At 40.3% G+C, this 25,521-nt stretch overlaps 1 protein-coding gene across 8 annotated transcripts in view; it reads right to left on the bottom strand.

Moving 5' to 3' along the window:
• Window positions 1–25,521, bottom strand: part of Pde1c (phosphodiesterase 1C) — a 258,046-nt gene that overhangs the window by 88,359 nt on the left and 144,166 nt on the right. For 7 of the 8 annotated variants that reach the window (XR_004771036.1, XR_004771037.1, XM_035448641.1 and 4 more), the window contains 7 exons: window positions 25,182–25,295; window positions 23,300–23,482; window positions 22,368–22,434; window positions 18,260–18,376; window positions 15,934–16,074; window positions 6,476–6,576; window positions 4,553–4,681 (listed from right to left, as the gene is read on the bottom strand). Coding sequence is in view for 6 of the 8 variants with exons in the window: in XM_035448641.1 (XP_035304532.1) it covers window positions 4,553–4,681; window positions 6,476–6,576; window positions 15,934–16,074; window positions 18,260–18,376; window positions 22,368–22,434; window positions 23,300–23,482; window positions 25,182–25,295 (852 nt within the window). In the remaining 2 variants the exon portion in view is untranslated. Of the gene's footprint in view, window positions 1–4,552; window positions 4,682–6,475; window positions 6,577–15,933; window positions 16,075–18,259; window positions 18,377–22,367; window positions 22,435–23,299; window positions 23,483–25,181; window positions 25,307–25,521 lie in introns of those variants that run through there. The other variant, XM_035448646.1, reaches the window with a different exon arrangement.

The raw sequence follows: 25,521 nt of genomic DNA, 5'->3' as shown, positions 1-25,521 counted from the left end.
TACATTAAACATCATATTTACTGGCTCATAAAATTCATTACCAGTTTTAGAAGTTGCCATAATAGTCTTGGGGCTTTATGTGCAATCAGATCTCATTTGCTTACAGAAACACTTTATATTGTTTAATATAAGATCAGACATTCTAATCTTGTTCCCTGTCTTCAGACAGAAGTGTTCAGAATTTCACCATGAAGATTGAAATTAGTTATAGCTTTACACTGATGCCTTACCCAGCTGGAGATGCTATAGACTCCTTTGTGTTTCTCATTGGAAGAGTTTTTATTTCATAACTAATGACTTTTGTCAAATGTTTTGGATATAGCTATTGAAATGACCACATTCGTTGTTTTGGGTTTTAGTGTTGTTTGTTTGTTTGAGTGGATGCCTCACTATATTGCTCTGGCTGTCCTGAAATATCACAGTATAGATACTAACTCGGGGTCCTCCAACCTCATTCTCCAGTGTACTGGGATTAAAGGCATGTGTCAACAATATCTCACTCTCTTTGCTTGGCTTCTTTGCTTTTAATAAGGTGAACTATTTTAATTTATTTTTGAGTGTCAAATTAACCATACATTCTTGGGTTTAAACTGGTTGTAACTTCTCTGTGAACTTGACATTCTCATCCTCCTGTTTCCACTTTCCCAGATCTGGGGTTACAGGCATGTCCTACAAGTCCAATTTTATATAGTACTAGGGATCAAACTCGTGGCTTCACACATAACAAGTAAGCACTCTACTGACTGACCTAAATCCTCAGCCATGACTTACAGACTCATGAAGGTTGACAAGACCAAGGTCGGCAGGGGCAGTCAGCAAGCTGAAGACCTTTAAGGCCAATGATATACTTCAGTCAAAAGACATCAAACTTAAGACACAGGAAGAAGGTTTCAATCCAAACCCAGGTGGAGAGAATTTGATCTTACTTGGGGGAGGGTAAACCTTTTATAGTATTTAGTCTAACTCTCAGCTCCATGGATGTTAAGAATGACAGTTTGCTTTACTGAGTCTACTTATTTATAAGATGGCTTCAACTACAAACAGACCCATGGAAAGATCTTGAATGTTTTCAAAGAAATATCAAGGCTCACTATGGCCAAATTGAGTTGATGCAAAAATTAACCACACCACCTAAATCAGACTTTTTGAATAACATTATTTTAAATGTTAATATTTAACAAAGATTTATGTATTTATGTTCATGGGGTTTACTAGTCCCCAAGATTCACTTTTGTGATGGTTTTTGTAAAAGTATAGTGTTTAAAATTATGTCTCATGAGGCAAATTAGAAAGTACTTTCTTCTTTCAACATTTTATAAATAATTTTCCTAACATTGTGATGATCTCTTTTTTGAGTTTTCAAAGACTTTTTTAGAATATCCAAGTATGGAGTTTTCCTGGGGTGAAGATTTTTTTCATGAAAAACTCAATTGTTTTAATAGATACAGGAATATTAACATTATCTGTTTTATCTTTTGTGAAGTTTTAAAAATTGTATTTTACAAAGTATATGCATATTTAATCAAAGTTGTGAAACACAATAAAATAATATTGTAAATTTTCCTATATATTTGAAATATGTAGAATCTGATAGTAGTAATGTATGTTCTAACTCAGCCAAGTTTTAAGCTCATCAATTTTGTTGTTCTTTTCAAAGAACTAGATTTTAGCTTTGATAATTTCTTCTATTGTTTGTAATTTTATGGGTTTCTTCAGTAAGATTGTTATTTCTGCCTTTCTATCTATGTTGAGTTTGCTGTTCTTAATCTAGCTTCCCACAGTTATTGTGCTTATGTAAGACATTACAACAAGATGTTCTGATATCTCAGATGCATGATTATTTCTGGTCTCTTCAATATTTATTTCCTTTGAGGTAACAAGGGCAAGAGGCACAGATACAGACCGTGAGCCGGTTTGAAGGAAATGGCCCCAAAGTGAGCAGCACTATTAGGAGTGTGGACTTGTTGGACTAAGAGTGGTCTTTTTGGAGGAAGTGTGTCAACTGTGGTCTCATATATACTCAAGCCACACCCAGTGTCTCAGACCACTTACTGTCATCTGCAAGTCAAGATGTAGGATTCTTAGTTCCATTACCACGTCTACCTGTATGTAGCCATGTCCCACTATGCTGATAATGGACTAAACCTTTGAACTGTGAGCCACCCTATTAAATGTTTTCCTTTACAAAAGTTGCTGTGGTCATAGTTATTTCTTCACAGCAATATAAATGCTAACTCAGGCAGATGTTGGTATCAGCAACTGGGGCATTTCATAGATAGGCCTGACCAACTTTTAGTTTGAAGTAATACAGACTTTGGTGCTTTGGGTTAGGGAAGCAGTAGAATGCTTTAAGCACTGCTTATTGGGCCATACTAGTAGGAACATGGAAGAAAGTGGCGCTGAGAATGATTTGAAATGTGGAGGAGATGGCTTAAGAGGCTTCAGAGGACAAGAATTTTACTATATTGCCTAGAGATTATTCTTGTGATATTTTGATGAATTGTCTGCATTTTGCCCTTGTCTGAAGAGTCTGTCTGAGCTAAAGTGAAGAGTTTTCAATTAATTCCATTGGCATAGGAAATCTCAAAACAACCTAGCATAGACTGTATTGTATGGTTACTAGTGGTAATAATGAATATTTATAATTAAAGGGAGCAAACTAAGCAGCTTAAAGTACAAAAATGTAAAATTTAAGGAGAAAAAGAGCACCAGGAAACAGAATGCAGCTAAGTTCTGTATTCAAGGAGATATGATGAAGAAATGGAATAAAGGGAGTGGTGAGCTCAATTAAAGAAAAGTTTAGTGCCAGATGAGGTAGTGCACGCCTTTAATCCCAGCACTCCAGAGGCAGAGGCTGGATGATCTCAAGTTTGTGGTCAGCTTGGTCTACAGAGCAAGTTCCAGGACAGCCAGATTTAGGCAGTGAAGGAGAACATGGAGAAAGCTAAGAATGACGTGATTGAACAAGAGGGCTATGTTCCCGCCCCAGCAAGCAAGAGAACTTGGCAGCTTCAGCCATGTGGTTCTGGCTATAGAGTCAAGGATAGAAGAGAGGGGTTATGGAATTTGCCTCCATGATTAAGAAAAGCCACCGAGGCCAGGCATGTGTCAGGGGTGTCCTTGAACAGAGGCCTAGAGATGCCATTGTGTGAAGCTGTGAAGTTGAAGTTTGGATTGCTTTGGAGACCTTGGCATACCTGCCAGGGAAAGCTGCTAACAGGGAGCGGAATCAGCCCAAGACAGAGAAGTGTGTTGCAGTCAACAAAGCTAAAAAGGAGTCAGAGATTTGAAGAACATTTTGACATCAGACACTGAGATGTGAAGTTTAGAGTTTGCCCAGCTGGTTTTCAGTCTTGCTTTGGTCCAATATTTCCTCACTATGCTCCCTTCGTTACATTTCGGAATGGTAATGTATATCCTATGTTAGAAGTAGGTGGTCTGTTTTGTTATTTTGGTTTTACAGGGGATTACAATTAAGAGATTGTATGAATCTCAGAAGAGACTTGGAACTTTAGACTTTCAAATAAAATGTGAGACTGTTATAGACCAAGGGGGACTTTTGAAGTTGGACTGAAAGCATTTTTGCATTATGTTATGGCTACAACCGTTTGGGGCCAGGGATTGTGATACGTGGTTTGGAAGAAAATGGCCCTCACAGGGAGTGACTTGTTGAGGTAGGTACGGCCTTGTTGGAGGAAGTGCATCACTGTGGGGGTGGGCTTTCAGGCCTCATATGCTCAGTGTCTGACACCACTTCCAGTTGCTTGTGTAAAAGATAGAACTCTCAGCTCCCTCTCCAGTACCATGTCTGCCTGGATGCTGCCATGCTCCCTGCCATGATGAGAATGGACCAAAACTCCGAAAATATAAGCTGCCACCTCAACTAAATGTTTTCCTTTATAAGAGTCGCCATGGTCATGGTGTCTCTTCACAGCAATAGAAACCCTAACTAAGACAGACAGTGAGTACACAAACAGACTTCACTAAACTAATTTCAAGGGACTAATTTGACTGCATTTACATTAATTCACTGATATGGTTTGAGTCACTCAATTTTATAATGTATTAATCAGAGGCTATATTCAAATGCTTTAAGTCAATCTTATTATTTGTGTTCCTTTGCAAACAATCACCAACAATTCAGGGCTAAAGACAAACAAAGATGCTGGTGTTTGTGTGTGGCTATGCTCCAGTGTCAACTGATAAGTCTGCCTTATTCCAGGCCCCAGAGGTTCGGACCCTGACTGTGCCAAGCAGTTCTGACCCAGCTGGAGACACAAAGAGCAAAGGATGCTTAAGATCACACCAGAAAGGAAAAAGAATATCAGTCACCTTTTTGTGACAAAATTGTATCCAAACAAAATAAGAAAATACCAAACAAAATGAAGACAGGAATGGTACATCCAATCTTTATAAAGTCCAGTTAACAAGCTTTGGGGCACTTTTTGTGAGAGAGCAGTATAGAGTTTATGCAGGGTCTATTTCCTCAGTAGCAGCATACCCCATCTGTCCACACTTCCCCTCTGTGGCTTCCAAAGCTGCCATCAATTACCTCCAGTCATCCTTTGAGAGGTTGACCAGAATATTCATCTCCTCGTCTTCCTGCAGAAGGCGGTAAGCTGCACTCAAGTGGTGATTCTCCAGCACAGATCTGTCATTGTACAAGATAGCTGGATCCGACCTGGACAGAGACACACAAACTCCTTCAGATTGGGACACAGCTGAGATCCCTTTGGCTTACTCTGACAAGACTTGCTGCGCTGTCACTTTTTCCTGTTTTTAGAAATGATCTTGTCCCCAAGTCATCTGGGTTACCAATGGCTCAAACTAACGTTGCACATTATCAGTAGATAAAAGAGAGGAACTTTATTATAAACTTGTGGGTGTGTTGTGTGTAATATGCACCCCAAGCATGCTAAAACGTTCACATCAATTACCTGCACCGGTGCCAAAAGTGACTTTTAAAAATGTCAGTGGGTTAGACTTTCTTATGATTTCTAGGATAACTTTAATTTTTAAATTTTTATTTTTAATTCAATCAACATCCTAGTTAATATTATTTAGTTGCAATTCTCCAAGTACATATCACTTGGTGGCTACTGTCTGCAAGCTGCCTCTGTAACTTGATCTTAAATTGTTTTCCCATAGAAATGTCACATGTGGATCGTTGAAAACAGAGAATATAATTTTTATATATCCTCAAAGACTATTCTGTAGTTGAATGTTGCCTAACACAGGCATGTATATGATTTTAATATCCCCAGTTTAATTTAAGCTTGGATTATCAGAGCTCATTTGTTTCTCAGCTAGGGTACCATTCTATAGATAGGAAGTGCCATCTCAGAGTCCCCAAACAACTGAGTCACAGGACTGTGATGTAAGTGAGGTGTTCAGACCACAGGACTGATGTGTCTGAATACAACACCTATCTATTGCTGACCAAACTGGGGAACAATCTAGTGCACCTTAAAAGTCTTAGGCTTACCACTTTTATCTATCCTGGAAGAAAGGGTCCAGCCACACAGTTTTCTGAACAAGGAAAACTTCTACTCGGATGAACTGGACAAAGCTTTGCTGAGGGCCAATGTGTCAATGTTTGAATTTACTTCCCAAGTTAGATATTGGTATGTGTGTGTATTTTGTGGCCTTAAGCTCCTGTTTACCTTCTACGATTTATAGGTTTTCCAGTGGGTTGACTGGATTTGTTCTTGGTCTCCAAGCAAGCTCCATGCGGTTGCCCTGCCCACCCCTCTTCCTCAGGCAGCTGTGGGTCACTGCAGTCTTTGTCCTCCAAGCAAAGCATTCACCCAGTCTTCTGGGGGATCTGCCTATATTTAAAGACCTTGGAACAGTGACAAAAATATGCTCCCAGGAACCCAGACCACTCTACCTGGGAAGAAGTGTGAGAAACTACAGAAAATAGCTCAAGTCCTTTACTTTGCTTCTACACCCCTTCTGAACATAGCACAGAAAGTACCATCTTCTTCTGTATGCCACAGGGGAGGAAAGAGATGAGCACATAGAGGAAGAGTAGAGTGTCTCACCAGAAGCTCAGAGACCACGGGTGAGAAGGCACCATTATTGTTAGCATGTCAGAAGCCCTCCAGCGATTATCTGAACTTAGTGATGTCATCTACATGACATCTGGGGCTCTATGCAACCTTGTCACACCTATTAGAAATGGGTAGAGGAGGTGCAGAGCATACATAAATAACGAATGAACATTACAATAGTGAAGAAAGGAGGCCTGACTTTAGATATGAATAAATTATGAGAAATAGCAGCAGGTGTTTTTTCAAATGTGGTGTGTTCAGTGAAGCTGCCCAGGCTCCTATCTTGTTTATAAGTTACTCTTTTCAAAACTGAAAATAGAGCAACCACATAAAAGGAAAGTTATAAATGCACAACTCACTGACATCTAAAACTATATCCCTGCCTCCTCGTGCCTGCTCTACAAACATTTCAACCCCCTCACCGGGTCTGAATGTGGAAATTGTTGGTAGTTCCGGTGTGTTCATAGTCATGGATGGCAGCCGAGAAGATTATTGCGAAGATCTCCAGTTCTGTCAGCCAGTTCTGAAAGGGAGATTCACAGCAATCAGATAATCTGTCTCTTGCTCAGACAGATTCAGCATGCTGACAACACACCCACCCTGCTGCCTTCTTCCCTGCAGCTGTCTGCTATTGCCAAACAAGTTTTCTTACAGAAGTAATGGGGGCTTTTCCTCATTGAGGAGCCTGTGAACTTGTAGTCTGAACACAGCACACAAGGTTAGAAGAATTATTACTCTGATATGACTTTCCAGACAAGCAACGAGAGTGACCATGAAGAACTTTAAAATGTCCTCATCAAATAACCTTCCAACTTTAAGATAAAATTCTTATTTCTCTTACCTTTCCCTTTCCTGTCCATCTCCCTCCCCAGGAAATATCAACACAATACCCTCTCTCATTTATACAAATGTCATTAAAAGTTTTTAACACAATAGCAAGCACTAATAGTAAAAATCCTAATGTCTGATTATGGGAGAAATGTCTACTACATGGTGGGGAGACACACAAACAGAAATAAGACAGTTTTCTTCCTTGTGCAAACTGATGTTGGAGGGACTGATTCCATTCATAGCCTTGGATCAATAGTTTGTCAAGTCTGTCCAGGGGCCAGCAGAATTAGCAGCACCAGGAATACAATATGAATATAAGCAAATTTTATGGTTCTACCTAATCTCACTGAATCAGAAACTGTAGGTTGTGGTTCAGCAATATGTACTCTTTCAAGTTTCAGGATAATTCTAATGCATGTCAGGTTTTAAGACCCAGTGCACTGTTGGATGTTCTTAATGGGGGATGTCCTTCTGTATATATGTTTCTCTTATTGGCTGATGAATAAAACAGTTTGGCCAATAGTTAGTAGAGGTAGGAAGATAGGCGGGACTAGAAGATGAGTAGAATTCTGAAAAAGGTAGGCAGAGGAAGTACACAGAGACACATTGTAGGCAATCAAAGCAGTAACAGGTCCGGGCATTCTCTGATAAGCCAAGACCACATGGAAATAGATTTATAGGAGTGGGTTAATAATTAAGACAGAGCTAGCCAATATGAAGCCCTTGCCATCAGCCAACAGTTTTATAATTAATATATCATACATGTGTTTATTTGGGGCTAAAGCAGCAGTGGGACCAGGCTGGAAAAGAAACTCCAGCAATGTGTTCTTTTAACTGAGTCCCACTGAATGGACTCTGTGGCTTGCAGGTACTTCCCATCCCATTGTGTCCCTTGCTTACATCTCAGCAGCACACACATGCATGTGGCCACTGTGAATCCACAGTGAGCTATAAAAATTTATAATCTCCACTCAGTTTGTTTCCTGTGGTGGATTGAATGACAATGGTCCCCAGAGGCTCACATATTTTCACATTTGGTCTCCAGTTGTTGGCAAGGTTGGAGAGGTGTGGGAGGAGTGGCTTTGTTAGAGGAAGTGCATCGCTGGAGGTGGGCTTTGAGAGTTTGAAGACTTGCACCATTTCCAGTTGCTCTGAGATGTCTTGCTATATCACTGCCTTGCTATCAGGGACTCTCCCCTGGGAACGATCAGCCAAAATAAACTCCCTCTTCCTTAAGTTGCCACTGGTCATGGTGTTTGGACAAAGAAACAGAAGAGTACCTACTGCACTTGGTGAGTATTTATAAGTTCTCACTTCGCTGTATTTAAACAAAATGAAGTCAAGTTTGTACAAGGGACAGGGCTTGTGGGAGAGGAAATGAGTACCCAAACCAGCCCATGGTCTAAGTTTACAATAAGAACCTGAGACATATTTGTATGACTTAAGTTCATGCAAAGTGATCATAAAAATAATTGTTAATTTTGGTTATTAACTAGGGAAATTCCTGACAGTTATTGCAATTAATGAAAAAAATGACTTCACATAGAGAATAAAGAGTGGCAATTGCTACTCTAAAAATTATTTCTAGCAATTTATAGCATGAAATAAAAAAATCTTTCCCAATCCTCAATAATGTGCCAATAATGTGCCCAAAAGTTACAAACTGAGGTTCAAGGAATGGAAAGACAAAGAAAACAGACTAAGAGAAAAATCACTGAAATGAGGTAAAAAGGAGATGCAGATGGGCTGGTGAGATGGCCTGTCAGGTGAAAGTGCCTGCTGTCAAGCTTGTCAACGGGAGTTCAGGCTCTGAGACCCACAAGGGGAAATTAAACCCTGACCTATACACACACACACATGCACACACACACGCACACACGCACACGCACGCACGCACGCACGCACGCACTATCAAACACGCACTGTGGCAGGTGCCCCGCTCTGAGGGAGTAAGCAAGTAAATGTAATAAATAAGCTATAGATGTGAAAAGATGGCAGGAAAGCTGAAGCTGCCTTTCCACAGAAGTCAAGAGCCCTCTCACCTCCTCGCATAGGAAGGTTCAAGGTGCAGCAGAACCTATATTGGGCACTTTTTCAAAGCACTACTTTCATTCTTTGAAAGTTTCATGAATTTATATAATATATTTTGATTATATCCATCTCCAATAATTGCCCCAGCTTCCTCCACCGTTTGTCTCTCTCCCACTATTATGTCCTTGTTTTTGTCATTGTTGTTTGTTTCTTTTTTAGAAAAAGATTTCTTTATTTTTACTATATGTATACAGATGTCTTGCCTGCATGTGTGTCTGTGTACTACATGCACGAAGAGGCCATCAGATCCCTTGAACTGGAGTTACAGAGATTGTGAGCCATCATACGGGTGCTGGGAATTGAACCTAGGTCCTCTGGAAGAGCAGCTTGTACTCTTAACCACTGAGGTTAGGCTCCCATGCCCCCCTTTTAAATGTAGAAACTCGCATGCCTTTCACATGCCCATAAAGGAACTAGCTGTGCAGTTATCCCTACATTACAAACTGAGAAAATCAGACAAGAGGAAACTCATGATCTGTCCAAAGTCACACAGTTGTTCATATGACAAGCCATACAATGTGTCTCCAGAATTCTCACCTACTATATGTAGGTTAAATTTCCTTTGTTTATATTCTGTATTTAATTTTAATTTTCTGTATGTATGTATGTATAACATTATATGGCACCTCTTCTTGAATTGTCCATATATATAATACATATTTTTTTCTTTTTTAAATAAAGGGTCTTATTGACCATGCTAGCTCAAAACTCAGTATGTGGTCCAGTCTGGCTGTGAACTCATAGAAATCTTTTTTTCCTTAGCCTTCTGGGTGCTAGAATTATAGGCTGGTACCTCTGCATCCGGCTATATTGATGTATTTTCTTTCCTAACAGCACATTATCACTAATCTGCTTTTGAACCATTCCCTCTATACAAGTTTTGTTCTAGTTCTATTTGACATCAATGTCATGTTTTAAAATAAGACAGTAGATGGGAATGAGCACAGAGCCTAAACAAATCCAAGGCACAGAACATCAGTATTCAAAGCATCAGAAAGCCTGCAAAGGAATAGTTCCCTCATTACAAATATCAGGCACACTTCCTTCCTGCCCAAGCACACTAACAGCTACTTCTAGGAATCTCTTAGCTTCTAATAAACCCAAACAGAAAGGGATCAAACAGGCAAACAGAAAAATCTAAACTGCACCTTTGAAACTCATTTTAAAACACAAGCCTTGTGATGATCAGTGTGCATACTGGCTTGGGGATAAGAAAGGGGAAAAATGGTACCGGGGGGGGGGGGGGAGGGGCATGAAACAGTTTCACAGAGGATAGTCAACAAAAACAAGCCTTGGCAATGGTGACCTGGAGAGCATGGAGTGGGGGATGGCATTTTCAGAAGCACCTGTCCATCTCGAGTATTGAAATGAGTCCCTGGACTAAAGCAGGAATCAGGAGAGACTGGGGCCTCAAACATATGGCTTTAAAAACCAGAGTGAGTGAGGAATGAAAAATGCCTCAGCAGACAGTAGAGCCCAGAGAGTATCTGAGCCAGTCCAGTGCTCCAGGAAGAACTTTTGTCTGAAAAGAGAGAGGGATGAAAAGTTCTTACAGCATGTGTAAAGGCCCATAAAAAGAAGTTAGAGCCAAGAGAACAATGGATTACCTGTGGCCTCCAAACACTGAGCTAGTAACCAAACCCTTCCTGGGTCGTGTCAGATGGCATCCTTGGTAAAAGTAAAGATGGAGAAGGCAGAAGAAGCCATTTTGAGGAAAGTTGGGATTCATACTTTAATGTGGCTCAAATTTCCCTGTGTTTTCCAACTTAATTACTGTGAATGCTGAGGTTTTACATCACATATGAGCAATCAGAAATTTAAGTTCCACAGGCATTTTGTTCTGGGATTATCTGTGATGGTTTCCTGTCTTCCAAATTGGTGTGTCATAGCTAATTCACAGACAGAGCTGCTTTGACACCTGAAGGTGTTATATTTTGGACTGTGACATCTGTGGCTCTGAAGATCAAACTGTGTACTTAGGTGTGTGTGTGGGGGGGTAAGCATAACTGTACACAACAGAGGAAATACAAAAGAAATGGACAAGAGTCGTTTTCCAGCGCTACAGGATACATTACTCTAAGTAAGCTGTGACTCTGCTGTGTGAACAGCAGCTTCTACTTGGACATCACTGTTCTATTGCTGCCTTCAGAAATCACCACAAAAAGATGGTTGAAGAACATCTCATACACACACACACACACACACACACACACACACACACACACAGAGAGAGAGAGAGAGAGAGAGAGAGAGAGAGAGAGAGAGAGAGAGAGAGAGAAAGAGGGGGGGGCGTAGATCATGGGAAGATGAATGAGTAGATACAGTGTTTGTCATACAAACACAGAGGCCTAAGTTCACTCCCAGCACCCATATGAAATGGCTGTAATCGTAGGGCTAGAGAGATGGAAACATGCAAGCCCCTAGGGTTCACTGACCAGCCAGTTTAGCCTAATTGGCAACTCTAGGCCAGTAAGAGAGTCCCTCCCAAAGACAAGGTGGAAGGGACCCAATGATAGCACCTGAAGTTGGATTCTGTCTTCCACATGCTCATATGCATACATGCACCTGCACACACACACACACTTGTGCATACATGCATACACTGCAAATAACTGACACAGTACGCCATTGGCTGCAGTACCATTGATGCTAGTGATGACTTGCATTAGCATAAATGCTTCAGAGTTTTCCTTTAGAGCTGATGAAGCTGGTTGATTCATGTTTATATTGCCCAGGATACTGTGCACAATAGGTACTAAAAATATGTTGGCTGATGAGCTCAGTGAACTATTCTGTCTTTGCTTTAATCTGTTCTACATTATCTTCAAGTATATGCCCCTGAGGATTCTAAGGTACAAGGAGTTCTTCTTCACCAAAGATACTGCAGAACTATGGCCAAATACCTAAATGTATGACCACTGGAGTCAGACTTAGGAGACTAGAGAGATTGGCTCATTGTTTAAGAGTACTTGCTACTTTTGTAGAAGACCCAGGTTCAGTCCCCAGTACCCACATGGCAGTTCACAGTTCTTTGTTACACTTCCCAGCAATCTGAAAGCCTCTTCTGAAGTTCATGGGTACTAGGTATGCATGTGGTATACATATGAACATGCAGTCAAACATTCCTACACATAAAATTAAAAAAACAAAAGAAGTCTAATAAAATGTAAAAGAAGTCAGGCCTGGTGCCATCTTGGCAGTGAGTCTGTACTAGTTTGCTAAGGCCATCATAACCAATACCATAAAAACTCATTTTGTAGGGGTAGGCACAGTTTCCCCAGGCTGAGAACCACTGGCTTACAGGAAATTGTACTCTATTGCACATGCCAACGTATATTTGCATAGACATTTAAGAAGGAAATTTGCAGTAATCCCTTGTGTTAGCTTTCCATTATTGTGGTAGTCTGAATGTAATTGGCCCCATAATCTCATAGGGAGTGGCACTATTAGGAGATGTGACTTTGTTGGAGGAAGTGTGTCACTGTGGGGTGGGCTTTGAGGTTTACTATGCTCAGGATACCACCCATTCTATCAGTCTACTTCCTGCCCCTTATAAGATGCAGGACTCTCAGCTTTAGCACCATGTCTGCCTGCACAGCACCATGCTCCTCAGCATGATGGCAATGGACTGGACTTCTGACACTATAAACCACCACCCCAATGAAAAGTTTCCCTTTATAAGAGTTGCCATGGTTATGCTGTCTCTTCACAGCAATAGAAACCCTAAGTAAGACAATGGCCATGGCAAGTACCTGAGATAAATCATCTTATAAAGATGATTTGAACTCGTGAATTTGAAGGTTCCAGTACGTGACTGATTGACTGTTGTTTTGGAGGTGGAGATACATCGTGTGGCAAGAAAGAGCTGTGCACTCAGTGGGACAGCAAAGAGCCAGGAAGGAAGAGAAAGGGAATCCCAGGTCTTCTTAAGGATACTAATCCTATTTGTGTGAGCCCTGCCTTTATTATCCCATCACTTCTCAAAGTTCTCACCACCTAATACTATCACCAGAGAGTAGATTAACAAAGTACCAGCTCATAAGGAGTGCTTAATAAACCTTTGAAACTGAAAAATGTGTTTGTCATTTTTATCATTAAAATCACATATTCTGTTTCTATAACTGTTCTTACTAATATTTTAGCATTAGTAAGAAAAGAACTACCTTCTTGTTACATACTGTTCCTTTTCAAAACTGCCTTTTCTAACACAGAAAATGCACACATTTTGTATGGATTTCAGACTTACCGAGTTATACATCAAACTTTTGGGAATTGAATTAGTACTTATTGTTTTGAAGGAAATGGCCATCCACACAACATATCTCTCCACTCATTTAAACATTAGTTTTGAGTCCTTTGAGTTTTATAGTTTCCTTTTTTTCAGTTTTAAAGTTCTTTATAAATAATGATACACTTTTCAAACTGTTGAGAATGTATTTTTTACATCATACTTATTAATTTCCAGTACATGAATGGCTCTTACAAATTTTCTCAGCATTTTATCCCTTCCATATTGCATTCCGTGGGATCTGTAGAAAAATATTGAGTAGCTCTCTTGGTGTGTCAGTCCATGTCTTTATGACTCTGTCTTCATGTAAACACTGCTGCATGGGTCCACAGCTTCATGGGCCTTAGTGTGGACACTTCTTCACCAACCCATCCCTTCACAAGTCTGTCTTCATGTAGCTACCTCTGCATCAATCTAGTTCTTCACGGGTTTGTTTTGGTGTGGACAATTCTGTTTTATTCCATGTTTTCATGGAATTATCATGTAGTACAGCTTCTGGTCTGAGTTTTTTGTAGAAACTCATTATCTATAAAATGGGTCCTCTCTATAATATCTCTATAATTTTGAAATGCCTTCTTAAATAGTTATTTTTCCAAAATGAGCCTTCTAATAAAAACTAGAACATAAGAATGGGGGGGGGGACTTCTGCAACAATCTAGTAATAATGCTTTCTAAGTTGAAGGGAAGAAAATAGCCAGTGTTTTTGATATTTTATTCCTGGCCATCTTCAAGGTAAAATCTCACATTTCAGATGAGGACATCTGAGCACTCAAGTGTTTCTCCACAGCTTACAATAGCTATTCAGTAACTAAGCATGGATTTATATGTAGTATATCTAGCTTCAAGGACCACTCCTGCCACTATATTCTAAATTTAATTCAGTGAGCGACTAGACTGAACCAATCATCAGAGATGACAAGGGTTGGGGCTTATTTGCCACACCCAAGCAATTTCTATCTTACTTGTCCTGTAAACGGCCTGGAGGGACCTGTGAAAACTGATTGTCACTCTCTTAACCCAGAAAATCATGCAAATCACAAGATTCAAATCTTTGGTTTTTTTTTTTTTCACTTTAAAAATGCGAAGGAACCTTCCCAGGCCATCTGTTGTGGGCATATTCAAAATGCTACCAGCATCTGAAAGATGCCATCCCAAAGGAGCTGTGCGGGCCAGTCCTGTGATTGGTTTGCTTAGTTTTTCTAAGAACTGATTCTAGTATTTCTAAACCTTTTTAGTATTTTCAACTTTTAAAATAGCATATTGCATCCTCTGATATTCATAGAAAAATACTTGGTGTTGGTCCATAGTTCACAAATCACGTACTGGTAGAGTCAGAAGCCTTGTTCAAGTCCAAACAGTGGAGCTGGACTTGAGGTCACTGACCCAAGAGCTGTGTGCAAGTTTATTGCATGTGCTTAAAAGTGCAGAGAACATATCTGAGCTTACAGATTTAGATGCAGATTCCCTAGCTGCTGAATATATCCAGGTCAACAAGATAGGAGCCAAATATACAGCATTCATGGTCAGGTTAACCCATGGCACACTAAGATGATCCTCACTGAGAAGGCACACACTATGCCTAAGCTGTAGGAGGGGACTTCACAGAAGAAAGAGATACCCCAGTGCAAAGAGAAGAAACAAAACATATGGCACGGGGATAAATTCAGCACACAATAAATTCAAATAGAAATGAAAAAAATTTTCTGTAGGTGTTAATCTCAATGAAAGCCATTTTATTTGTTTGTTCATTTTGTTTTGTTTTGTTTTACCACCAACATCTATGCATATTAAAATTGATGGCTTATATGGAGGTAATGAAGGCAAAGAGGCTGCTGGGATGACTCAGTGGATCAGGGTGCTTCTTGATGAACCAGAAATCTGAGATCAGTCCCTGGCCTCCATGAGGTAGAAGGAGAAAACTGACTGCGTATAAATTGTCCTCTGACATCAACATGTTTATTGTAGCACATGGGAACCCTCCCATGCCCAAACACGATAAATAACTAAACAATGAGAATTTAAGAAGTCAAAGGCACAATCAACTTGAATAAGCTAATTAGTCAAATGAAAAGGCCCCTAAAACCATCTAAAGAGCTGAAAAGAAGAACTATAATAGGGATATTTCAAATGACTAGAAATCCTTAGCTTTAAAAATACTAAGACGTGAATAAGCAGAGTGCTTCTGAAAAACAGCCAGCAGGCTGAGCCAAATCTGAGTTGGAGCAATGGTTGATGCATCCACTGAATATAATTTCAGAATAAGTGAATATCATTGTTAATTGTTGCCAAGGGTCAAAATAATCATTCTGTATGTGGAAATATATTTAGTTCTTACAATTATTCTTTAATTGGTCATCGATTTCATTGGTCTAAAGGAGAAGGAGGAGGAGGAGGAGAAGAGCTTTGGCATCTCTCAGGGAACCCCAAGTCCCTCCACAGGGAACAGGGGGACACTTCAGAACACTCTCCATAAAGATCAGGGGAGCACTCCAGAGAACCCCAAAGCTCTCCATAATGATTATGAGAGCACATGAGAACACACCAAACTCTCCATAGTAGTCAGGGGATGCTGGAAGAAGGGGAGGTTCAGAAGGCATTCGTGCCCCTGGGCTCATCCTCCTCACCCTGTAACACCCTCCAACACTAATGAGAGTCCCTGTCTATACTCACTGCTACTCCTGTCTTATAGAGGAGGTAATGCACAGTCTGGGTGACGTCAGCGGCATGCATCAGGTTATGGTAAGGGTTTTTGTGCTTGCTGTACCCCACTTCCAGGGCCTCCACAAATGAGACAAGTGCAGAAATGGGGATCTGAAAGAGAACACAGCAAGCTTCACTCACTAAAGGACAGACTTACCTTAAGAGAAACATTAAGGTCCCCACCTTGCTTACTTTGGGAGCTGTTGAGGATCACATGAGGAAACAAGAATGTTAATAATTAATAAAATTCCCTGGTGAAACTGTCAGATACTGTGGAAGTCTAACACCAAATCCCTGGTTGAAGAACAGTCAGTCTTACAAACTGGTTTTTGTTCCTCAATTAAGGCAACCAAACTATACAGACTCATCTCAAAGACATTTTGTAAACTGTAAATCAGTGCTTTTGTGTACACATAGGCAACCCCATTCATTATTGGTGACTACTAAACATCTGTATTTCTTTGTATTTTGTCTGTTTTCAGTTTTTTCCTCCAATCCCAAGAGGGAAGAGATGCTATTCAATATCAATGTCATAAACCGTTGAGGAAATTACAAGTAGCACTAGGAATCACCTCAGTTTATGAAATTTTTAAACATTAGTAACACTTCACCAGCAAAAGAAGACTTTCCAAACTGCAAGTCACCAATAATAGCTCATTGGGTGATAAAAAAAGACATAGCCTCTTCCTTCCCATGCACACACTACCACACTGGGTTTCCTGATATTTCTAATGCATACAATGACCTCTTTCAAAGAATGTGGCTTTGAGGAAGTCTCACCCGTGGCAGCTTACATCTGTTACATCACCACTGTTTTCGTACTTAAAATTTTTGTGTCCTTTATGCTTTCACACAAGTGAACTAAGTATGCTGCATAGTTCATATTCAAGTCAGAAAGATGTGAATATTTTCTCAGAACCACCAGTCTATTGGGATAGTATTTTCAGCTGGCTTGATTATTTTTTCTGCTCAAATGTGTGTAACATACACAGCTTGCTCTCCTGTATAGTACAGTGAAGATCTGCAGATGTTACATATAATTAAGAAGACCCTTTGGATATTCATTATGCTAGTAGTGAGACTGTTGATACAGTTGGGCTAAAATCCCTAGTCCAAGCCTGGGGATGAAGAGGAGGTTGTGCGTTCCTAGAGACTAACAGATTCAAAAAGGAAATTCAGCCATACCGAGCCTCTTACATTCTAACCATTAGTGGATGTTTGAAATTTTAACTGTGTTCCTTAGTTGTAGAATTCAGGAGGCAAAAGTGTGGAATATCACTGCAAGTCCAAGGCCAGTCAGGGTTACTTCACAAGTTCCTTTCTCATGAAACCAAAGTGAGTAGGTAAGTAAGTAAATGTCATACAGAGGGCATGAATGAGCTCATTATCAGTTTTCAAAGTTAAGATCAAGGGAGCTCAGGACTTGGGGCTGCTCTGACAGTCTATGAGCCAGTGAGAAGCTAAGTAAAAACATCCATACAGGCTTTGTTCCAAAAAAAGTGTCTCCAGCACCCACGTTTTCTTAAGGGCTTCTGATGTTGGCACAATAAAGGACAAGGACACTGCTGTAAGTTATTTGTAGTCATGTAGAAAGTTCATGCTTCATTACAGCCCTTAAGGAAGTGATAAAGACTTACACTGTCCAGAGACATCGTTTGTGTGGAAAACAACCTGCATTTTCCAGAGACATATCATATCTATCAATGCATGAAGTGCAGGAGACGAACTGGACAGATGTTCCATTGAATACCTGTCCCAACCTGAAAAGACTATGCAGTGAGGGACTGAGCCTGAAGATGATACATTCTCTTTATTTCAAGCAAAAAAAAAAAATCATCTGAAGCATGGGTGACTGGGAAACACCAATGATCTGTCATGGATAAGTAGGAGTTTTGTCTGGATGAGGCATGGTATGGGGGAAAGTTTATGGAGGTTGTCTAGCTCGCTCTGTCTCCGTTGCTATCTCTCAGCTAAGAGTGGTCAATAGCGCACATAAACGTGATGAAGTGAGACGGAATGACCATTGGCCGACAACACCTATGGCAGACTTAGCTGTAGCAGGAAGATAGGTCTCCACGCCGCCTCTATAGTCTCTGCCTTCCAGCAAGATCCGCCAGTCAGCATGTAAAGAAAAGAGAGCCCCAGAAGGAAGAAACTAAGGCCCCATCAGAATGATGTCCACAGTTGCCCACAGCAGGTTCCTGTCCACTTAAAAGGATTCCCTTGGTATTGACATAGAAGCCACTTCTAAGGATAGAGAAATGTATGCAGTTTATCTTTTTAATGAGGTTCTGACCTTAAAACGGCTGATCAGGTCATAGCGAGTGAGTAATTCATAGAAAATGAACTTCAGCGCATGATCTCCACTGGCATCATTGAGAGAAAAGACATCGAAGGACCATTTGTCCACATCCTTCAGGAAAGAGAAATGAAAGAGCACTGTTAGTTCACATCACCTATACAACTGCTAATCTATCCGTGTTTGAGACTTCAGGTAGCCCACAATTGCGACTAAATAGCTCAAGACTCTAAAAACGCTGAGTAAGCTTTCTAGTGTGGTAATACAAGAATGCTTACTGTTTAACACAACTGAAGAACTTTATTATCCAACAGAAATATTGACAGGCATCATGAGTGGTAAAAAAATAAGTGATTTATTGAATAAATCTTAGGTGGTATGACTAGTTACACTTCACTGATGAGGATAGTTACCTAATTCCTCAAAGGCCTGTTGGAAGCACAAAGTGGATGAGCACACATATGCCTTCCACACTGATGCCTCCTCTCAGGCTCCATTCCTCAAGCCCTGAGTTCAAACCAGCTGGGGCACATCCCTAAATGCTCTCCAATCCACTAATATACTATGTAATGACGTCCTATGAGCCCAGAGTTGACACCTTAACTCATTATAAAGTATGCAGAAGCATGCATGGTATTGAAGACAAAAATGGAATGCCACTTCAACTTCAACGGCTAAGATGCAACCAAAGAGAAAAACACTCATTTCAAGAATAGAAAAAATGCTCTCTGGAGCCACAAACTGGTGATATATTTCTCCTGTTGCTCTAACACTTTGGTGAAAGAAGTGAATGTAAACATTTAACTGGACACACACACACCTTATATGCCATTATGAAGTTCCTATTTGTTCACAAATACTGGCTCCAGAATACATGTAAACATTATCTTGAGTGTTTTTGACACAGCAATGCCAGCCACTTGTGGATATAATAAAAAAAATGTATATTTAAATCATAGTTAAATCAGCAGGCATTTGGTATCCTTGTCACAGAACTTCCTTCTGTAGTTTCAGGATGGATATTGATTTTTCTCTTGATAATGAGGACCCATGGAAGATCATCTCCAGGACTGAGTCCAGGGGTTGCTACCGCTGGCATCAGAAACTATCTGCATGAAAATCTCAGTGTTTCCTAACATGATCCTGCTATCCCATTCTTGTGCTCTTGTCACACCTAACCCTTCCAGTCATCATGTTTGGCTCAAGACTGCCAAAGATTCTCTCATGGGAGGAAAGCCACATAAAAGCAATCATATAAGGTTAAAAAAAAAAAGTCAAAGGCTCTTGGTTGGATTGTTTCTGTTTAAATTTAGTGGTAAACACACTTCCTTTAGCAATTACCATTCCATTAAAATAATTAAACCTGCCATGTGAAGTGTTAATACAGAGTTCTCAAATCTCCCAATTCTAGAAAAGGTTATACTTTCCCCAGTGTTCCAGTCTAGGAGAGACAAAGGGTCCAATGCCACACAGTAACAGAACTACTTAATAATCTCACTGGCAACCTCTCATGTGACCTCACTGCCTACAGATGACACTTGTAAACCCAATGTGTCCAAACTGTGACACAGGCTTCATCCCCTAAGTACCCAGTAGGGATCCAGGACATAGATACCGAAATTTACTCACAACCTGGAGCTTTGCTTGAGTTCTATAATTGGGTTACTATGAGTCACAGCCACTGTGTGATCTGGTCCTGAGGAAAAGGACACTGACAGCTCCAGGAGATGAGTAGGGAAGTGGGTTTCCTCTATGGCCTTCATTTCAAAGAATATTAACTGCTATGTTTGAACTTTACTCTTCTTCCAAGCCACATAGGGACTCGCTGAAAACAATGAGGATGCTGAAGGCCTCTGAGTGTTCCTGAGCCTGGAATCTGCAGTTTAATGAGCAGCCAATATAAGTGTCTTAAACACAATTTCTCTTTGACCAAATTTTGCCCAGGGATAATTCCAGTCAAGAAGGTGGAGAACACCCAGGTTAACATAGCCCAAGGAAGGTGGAAACTGTTTATTTCTTCTCTTCTTAAAACTATCTAAGGGGCTGGTTTCTGAGCCACAGGACAACTGCTCTTGTAAAGAACAAATCATTTCTGTACCTCTAGAAACCTACCACAAAGGCTAGAAATAAAATGAAATTAAAAGGTGTATCAAGAGGAGAAAATAGAGAGACACACAAGCAATTAAAATTTACAATGAGCTGTAGTTAATTATTCTATTATTTAGATGTCATTTTATGCCATGTTCTTACATGAACGGCAGTTAACATGACCTGCCACAATGGTTATTTTAGTGACCTGAATTCCCTCAGTCTTTGAGAAATTTTTCTGTACTAAAGGAAATCAGTAGTGATTTCCATAGAAGCCCAGCTGCTCAGTGCAAATAACCTTTTCCCCAGTGGGTACAAAAAAGGAAATGAGAAGCCATCTCTGTGCTCTCCAGCCCACTTCAGTCCTCTGGCAATCACAGGCAAGTGCAGAGGGAGAACTGGAAAGGCACTACAGGGGAGAGAGGACTTGAACTCCCATGATCAACAGGAATTGGGTCAAGGGCAAAAGCTGTGGCCTTAAAGCGCACATTAACAGACATGGGGAGGGCAGACATTTGGAGATATCTCCAACTAATCCAAGTGTCTTTCTGTCACAAAGACCAAGACTTCCTTTCCTTAAGTGGCAAGTAGCAGTTTGTCCACATAACAGCTTGTTCCACTTTTTAGTTTCCAGCTATTCAGAGAAAAGAGACTTCAATTTGGAAGATTTACTCCCATAAACAGCCCAGTGTCCTTGAGCCCAATTGTGTCTGTGTTTATCACAAAGGCAGAAATAAAGTTTTAAATAGGCTTCTAATGATTCTAAGATTTGCATTGAGTGTTTCAGTTCAATTATGAAAATCAATGGCAATTTCATGTGGTGTTGGGAAACAGGTCTCATGAAGTGGTTCTGCTGGAGGACTGGGAAGCATCACTGTAAACTACCCTGATGGGCTGGCCACGAGCATGGGGGCCTGTGGCTCCTCCCAGTATCCTGCCTCCTCTTAAGATGCATGGAGGAGAAAGAAATGTAGTCAGTAAAGAGAGAAATGGGACTCCTATAAACACAGCTGGTGTATGTATCAGAACAGAAGGGAAAACCATGAACACATAATCAGAATGGCCCATGGGGCATGTTTCTTACATTAAGCTATTTGAGAAGCACTGCTCACCCCTACTTCCTGGAATGGGAAATTTATCTTCTGAAAACATCATTGGATTACACTTGTTGCATGTGTCAGAGAAAGACTGTGTTAGATAGAAGTCAGAATTCCACGGTGCCACTGCACAAGGGGACAGGTGCTAAGTGCAGGCAGCATGTAACATCAACCCCCAGCACAACACACTGAGCCCTGGCCAACCCTGCCATGCAACTAAAATACACCAGGAACCCTCCAGACCCCTGAATCTGACTCTGTCCCTGCCTCAAGGAACACTTCTGTGTTGGGCCTTTGGAAGTCATCTACATAATTTCCAGTATGCTTGATTAGTAGACTGTCCAGAGTTCAGCCTGCTTTAAACAATCTGTGCTGGATGACTTCCCATGCAACACCTGGCTAGTGCAAGCCTTGGGAAAAACTTGGGATGTCTCAAGGTGACCAGGACTCTGGAGTAAACAATTGTGCCATAAAATGTTACTGAGAACGTGACCTGTGCTGGGAACATTGTGCTCAGGTCTCAATCCTAATCTCTGGTTGTATTTTTCTTAAAATTTTGTGGGTCTTTAAAAAAAATCTTATAAAATGGAATTGGAGTAGGCAATTGAGTATTGATATAATTACAACCAACAAGTTTCTTCCTAAGTTTAAATACTTTTACTGTAATGCACCTGATCTCCTGTGGCTACTGCTACTTAAATCTCATCATGGCAGATTACTGTATAAAACCAAAATCCACTCAGTGTTTAACTTGGAAGAAAATGAACTAGGAGGGTAAAGACTGAGAACACAGTAATAATGAAAGATTGAGGTAGGAATAACAGAGAAGTGCAGAAATGAAATGTGATTTTCTAAGCACAAATTTAACTGTACTCTGCATTTATTTCCATGTATCCCATAAGCATTTTCAACAATCTTACCTTTAACGCATCAATAACAGCTGGTGGATAACTCAACCCAACCATGTTTGATGTCCGCCTATACATTCTGGCCAAGATGGAGGAAAAAACAAAATGTGTCAGCTTACAACAGAGGATTAGCAGTTCACAAACGGGCACACATATTGACAATTGATGAGCACCCAGGTCATCTGGTGACCCAAGGAACTTTAAATTCTAAAATTACTCTAGTGCTCTTAATGATGAATTAAAAATAAATGAAGGCAACCTCAAACACACAAACCACTGGAAACCAAATTAAACTAAGTTTATGTGCCCCATATTGGACACACTAAATTATTAAATGGAAGGATGGGCTCTGCCAGCAATGACTGCGGGATGAGAAGCATGGTACAGTATTGTACTTGATGAACAAAGGATCTGTGGATGACCCATTGGAAATGCTCCTTCTCCAGAACTTCTAAAAGCAGGCAAGTAAATGTCTCAGGTAAACTTTGAAATGTATTTCTAAAATGTGTAACTGTGTAAGAGGGAATAGTAGAAGAAATTATTCTGTTTATTGTAGGGAACAATTCAGTGTCAAAAAACTAGCAAACTGTCACAGAGAACTCAGAGCCCTTAAATAAACTGTCCTCCCTGGGTCAACCACCTCAAAGCACTACTACTCAAAGCCTGTTCTGATGCTATCCATGTAATTGAAAAACATGGGTCATATGACTTCTGACTTTAAAAACTAGGCTGAACTTAATCTAAATCTTCTTAAGATGAGGATTTTGAGCAAAGAGAAAAACTGGTCCTAATGATGTCATGGAGATAAAAATGCCTGTTTCTTCTCAGAAATTTGAGTTTTTATAATAATGTATCAAAACTACATTAAAAGAGAGCTTAGAGTCATGGGACCTGGTGTTCCTGTGGTGGGCATGGTCCTTGAGTAACCTGAGTTTCACCTTTACCTCTCCACAAATATCCCAGCTTGCACTGCATGGACGATGCTCTTGAACCTGGGCTTCTCATCACTTCTCCTTAGCATCATCCCCATCTGTCGTGTGAAGGTGGAGGCCAGCCAGTCTCGGACCTCAGAAGGCACAGCATCTGACTGAATGTCACTAAGCTCATCCTCTGTATCCAGAAGCCTCCTGGAAATAAAACACACAACCAGAGACTGAGTCTCAGTCTAGAATTCTCTGACACAAGCTTCCCCTCTCTACTCACCCTGAAACAGAGGTTAAAAAAATGTGATATAAAACACATAAAATGGGACACACACATACAAGACGGGTGGGGGGGAGCAGCAGGTTTCTTGGAAAAGCCTCTGAAGGTTCAGACTGGTATGTCTTTGACTAAATTGGATCTGGCCTGTCCTCCAAAGACACAAATATAAAAGAGTGTAAAATGCTAAGACCCAACTGGGGATAGTATTGGAAGAAATGCCCAAAGACTGAAAAACATTGCACAAATAACAACAACCAAGTACTTTGAATCAATGATTTTAAGGGATACCAACTGATGCCCCTTTAATTCCATAGGAGATAATAGAAACAAGAACTTCTAAATTCCAGGAAAGTTCCAAAAACAATGCAGCTCTTCATTTGAGCCCAGTGACTTAAACCATCTGTGAATGTACTTCTCTGATTTGCCTAAGTTAATTTGTCAGAGCACTAGAGAGGAACAAAAGTAGTTATAATAGAGCAAAAAATACTGTCACCTATTGAAGAAGCCTTATTAAAAATGAGCAGTAAAAGTGGCCATCGATGTAAAGATGTTTTTTATTGTTGCATGTGTTTAGATATATTCTCTGAGGTAAAGGGGGGAAAAACTGTGGTATCAAATTCCTAAAATGACTAATGAATCACATCATTAAAAAAAAAAAGCCAACAACCCACAGACTACAGTGAAATCCTTTCAGATTTGAGTTTGGTGAACTAAGACATCATACATACTGAGAAGTCTGTCTGACTGGAGGCTTTTACAATCAACATTTCAACAGTTTCCAAAAGGAAAGCAGTTCTACTTCTTTTGAAATCGATCTCAGTGCCTGCAATTGCCCTGGTACTTGTATAATTCAAATGGAAATGTTTGCTGAAGGAGGGATGCTGAGGACCTGATCACTTAGGAGCCTCCAGTTGCTGCCAGAGATGATGGATTCACATGTACATTTTAGACGGACACAGTGAGAATGTAGCCATCACAGTGGGACGATACATCTGGGGAAAACCTTGCTAGGCTCTTAAGAATTGCCACCTACCTCAAGACTCTGCAATAGCACTAATGGACATATACCCAAAGGGGGCACATTCACACCACAAGGAAATTTGCTCAACTGTGTTCATAGCAACATTATTTGTAATAGCCAGATCTTGGAAACAGCCTAGATGCCCCTGAACTGAAGAAGGGATAAAGAAAATGTGGTCTATTTACAAAATGGAATGCTACTCAGCAGTAAGAAACAATAACATCCTAAAATTCACAGGCAAGTGGGCAGAACTAGAAAAAACCATCCTAAGTGAGGTAACCCAGAACCATAAAGACAAATATAGTATATATTCACTCATAAGTGGATATCAGAAATAAAGCAAAGGAAACCCAGACTAAAAAGACAAAATAAAAGAATTGCCTTTTCAGCTCTGACACCATTTTATCATCTATGCAGTAAGTTCTGCTGGTAATTTCCTAGTTGAGGGAGCAACTGTTCCAGCTCTTTCCCATTGGTTTGCGGAAACTAATGTTTCAGAGTCAGCGATCTGAACCACACCCCAGACCTGCCAAGGTACAAGGGGAGGGGGCTGTTGGACAGAAAACTCTACGTTTGCCTTCTTAATCTCTTTTGTAACTTACCTTGTTTCATCAATGTACACAGATTCTAGCACTGTTGCTGCATATTCCAGGTTCTTCTTAAGATCGACCACAGAGGCTTCCCCTCGCTCTAACTGTTTGACCAGAGACCGTAACCTACAGGGGACAAGATGACTTCATTAGAATAAAGGAATCAAAGAATAATCCTAAAACTGTGATGACACATCTCTTTATAGTTTTGAACATTGTTTTTTACTCCAATGTATCTGGGGAAAAAGTTACAATGCTAAATTAGTAATTTATAAAAGAATAAAACAAGAACAGAAATGTTCTCTAGCCAGGCCCTCACCACACCCAACATTTTGGAGTACTCTCAATGTTA

Source organism: Cricetulus griseus, chromosome 8 (assembly GCF_003668045.3).
Source record: "Cricetulus griseus strain 17A/GY chromosome 8, alternate assembly CriGri-PICRH-1.0, whole genome shotgun sequence".
Taxonomy (NCBI): domain Eukaryota; kingdom Metazoa; phylum Chordata; class Mammalia; order Rodentia; family Cricetidae; genus Cricetulus; species Cricetulus griseus.
The sequence above is the reverse complement of the archived record's forward strand: the minus strand, read 5'-3'. Positions and strand labels throughout refer to the sequence as shown.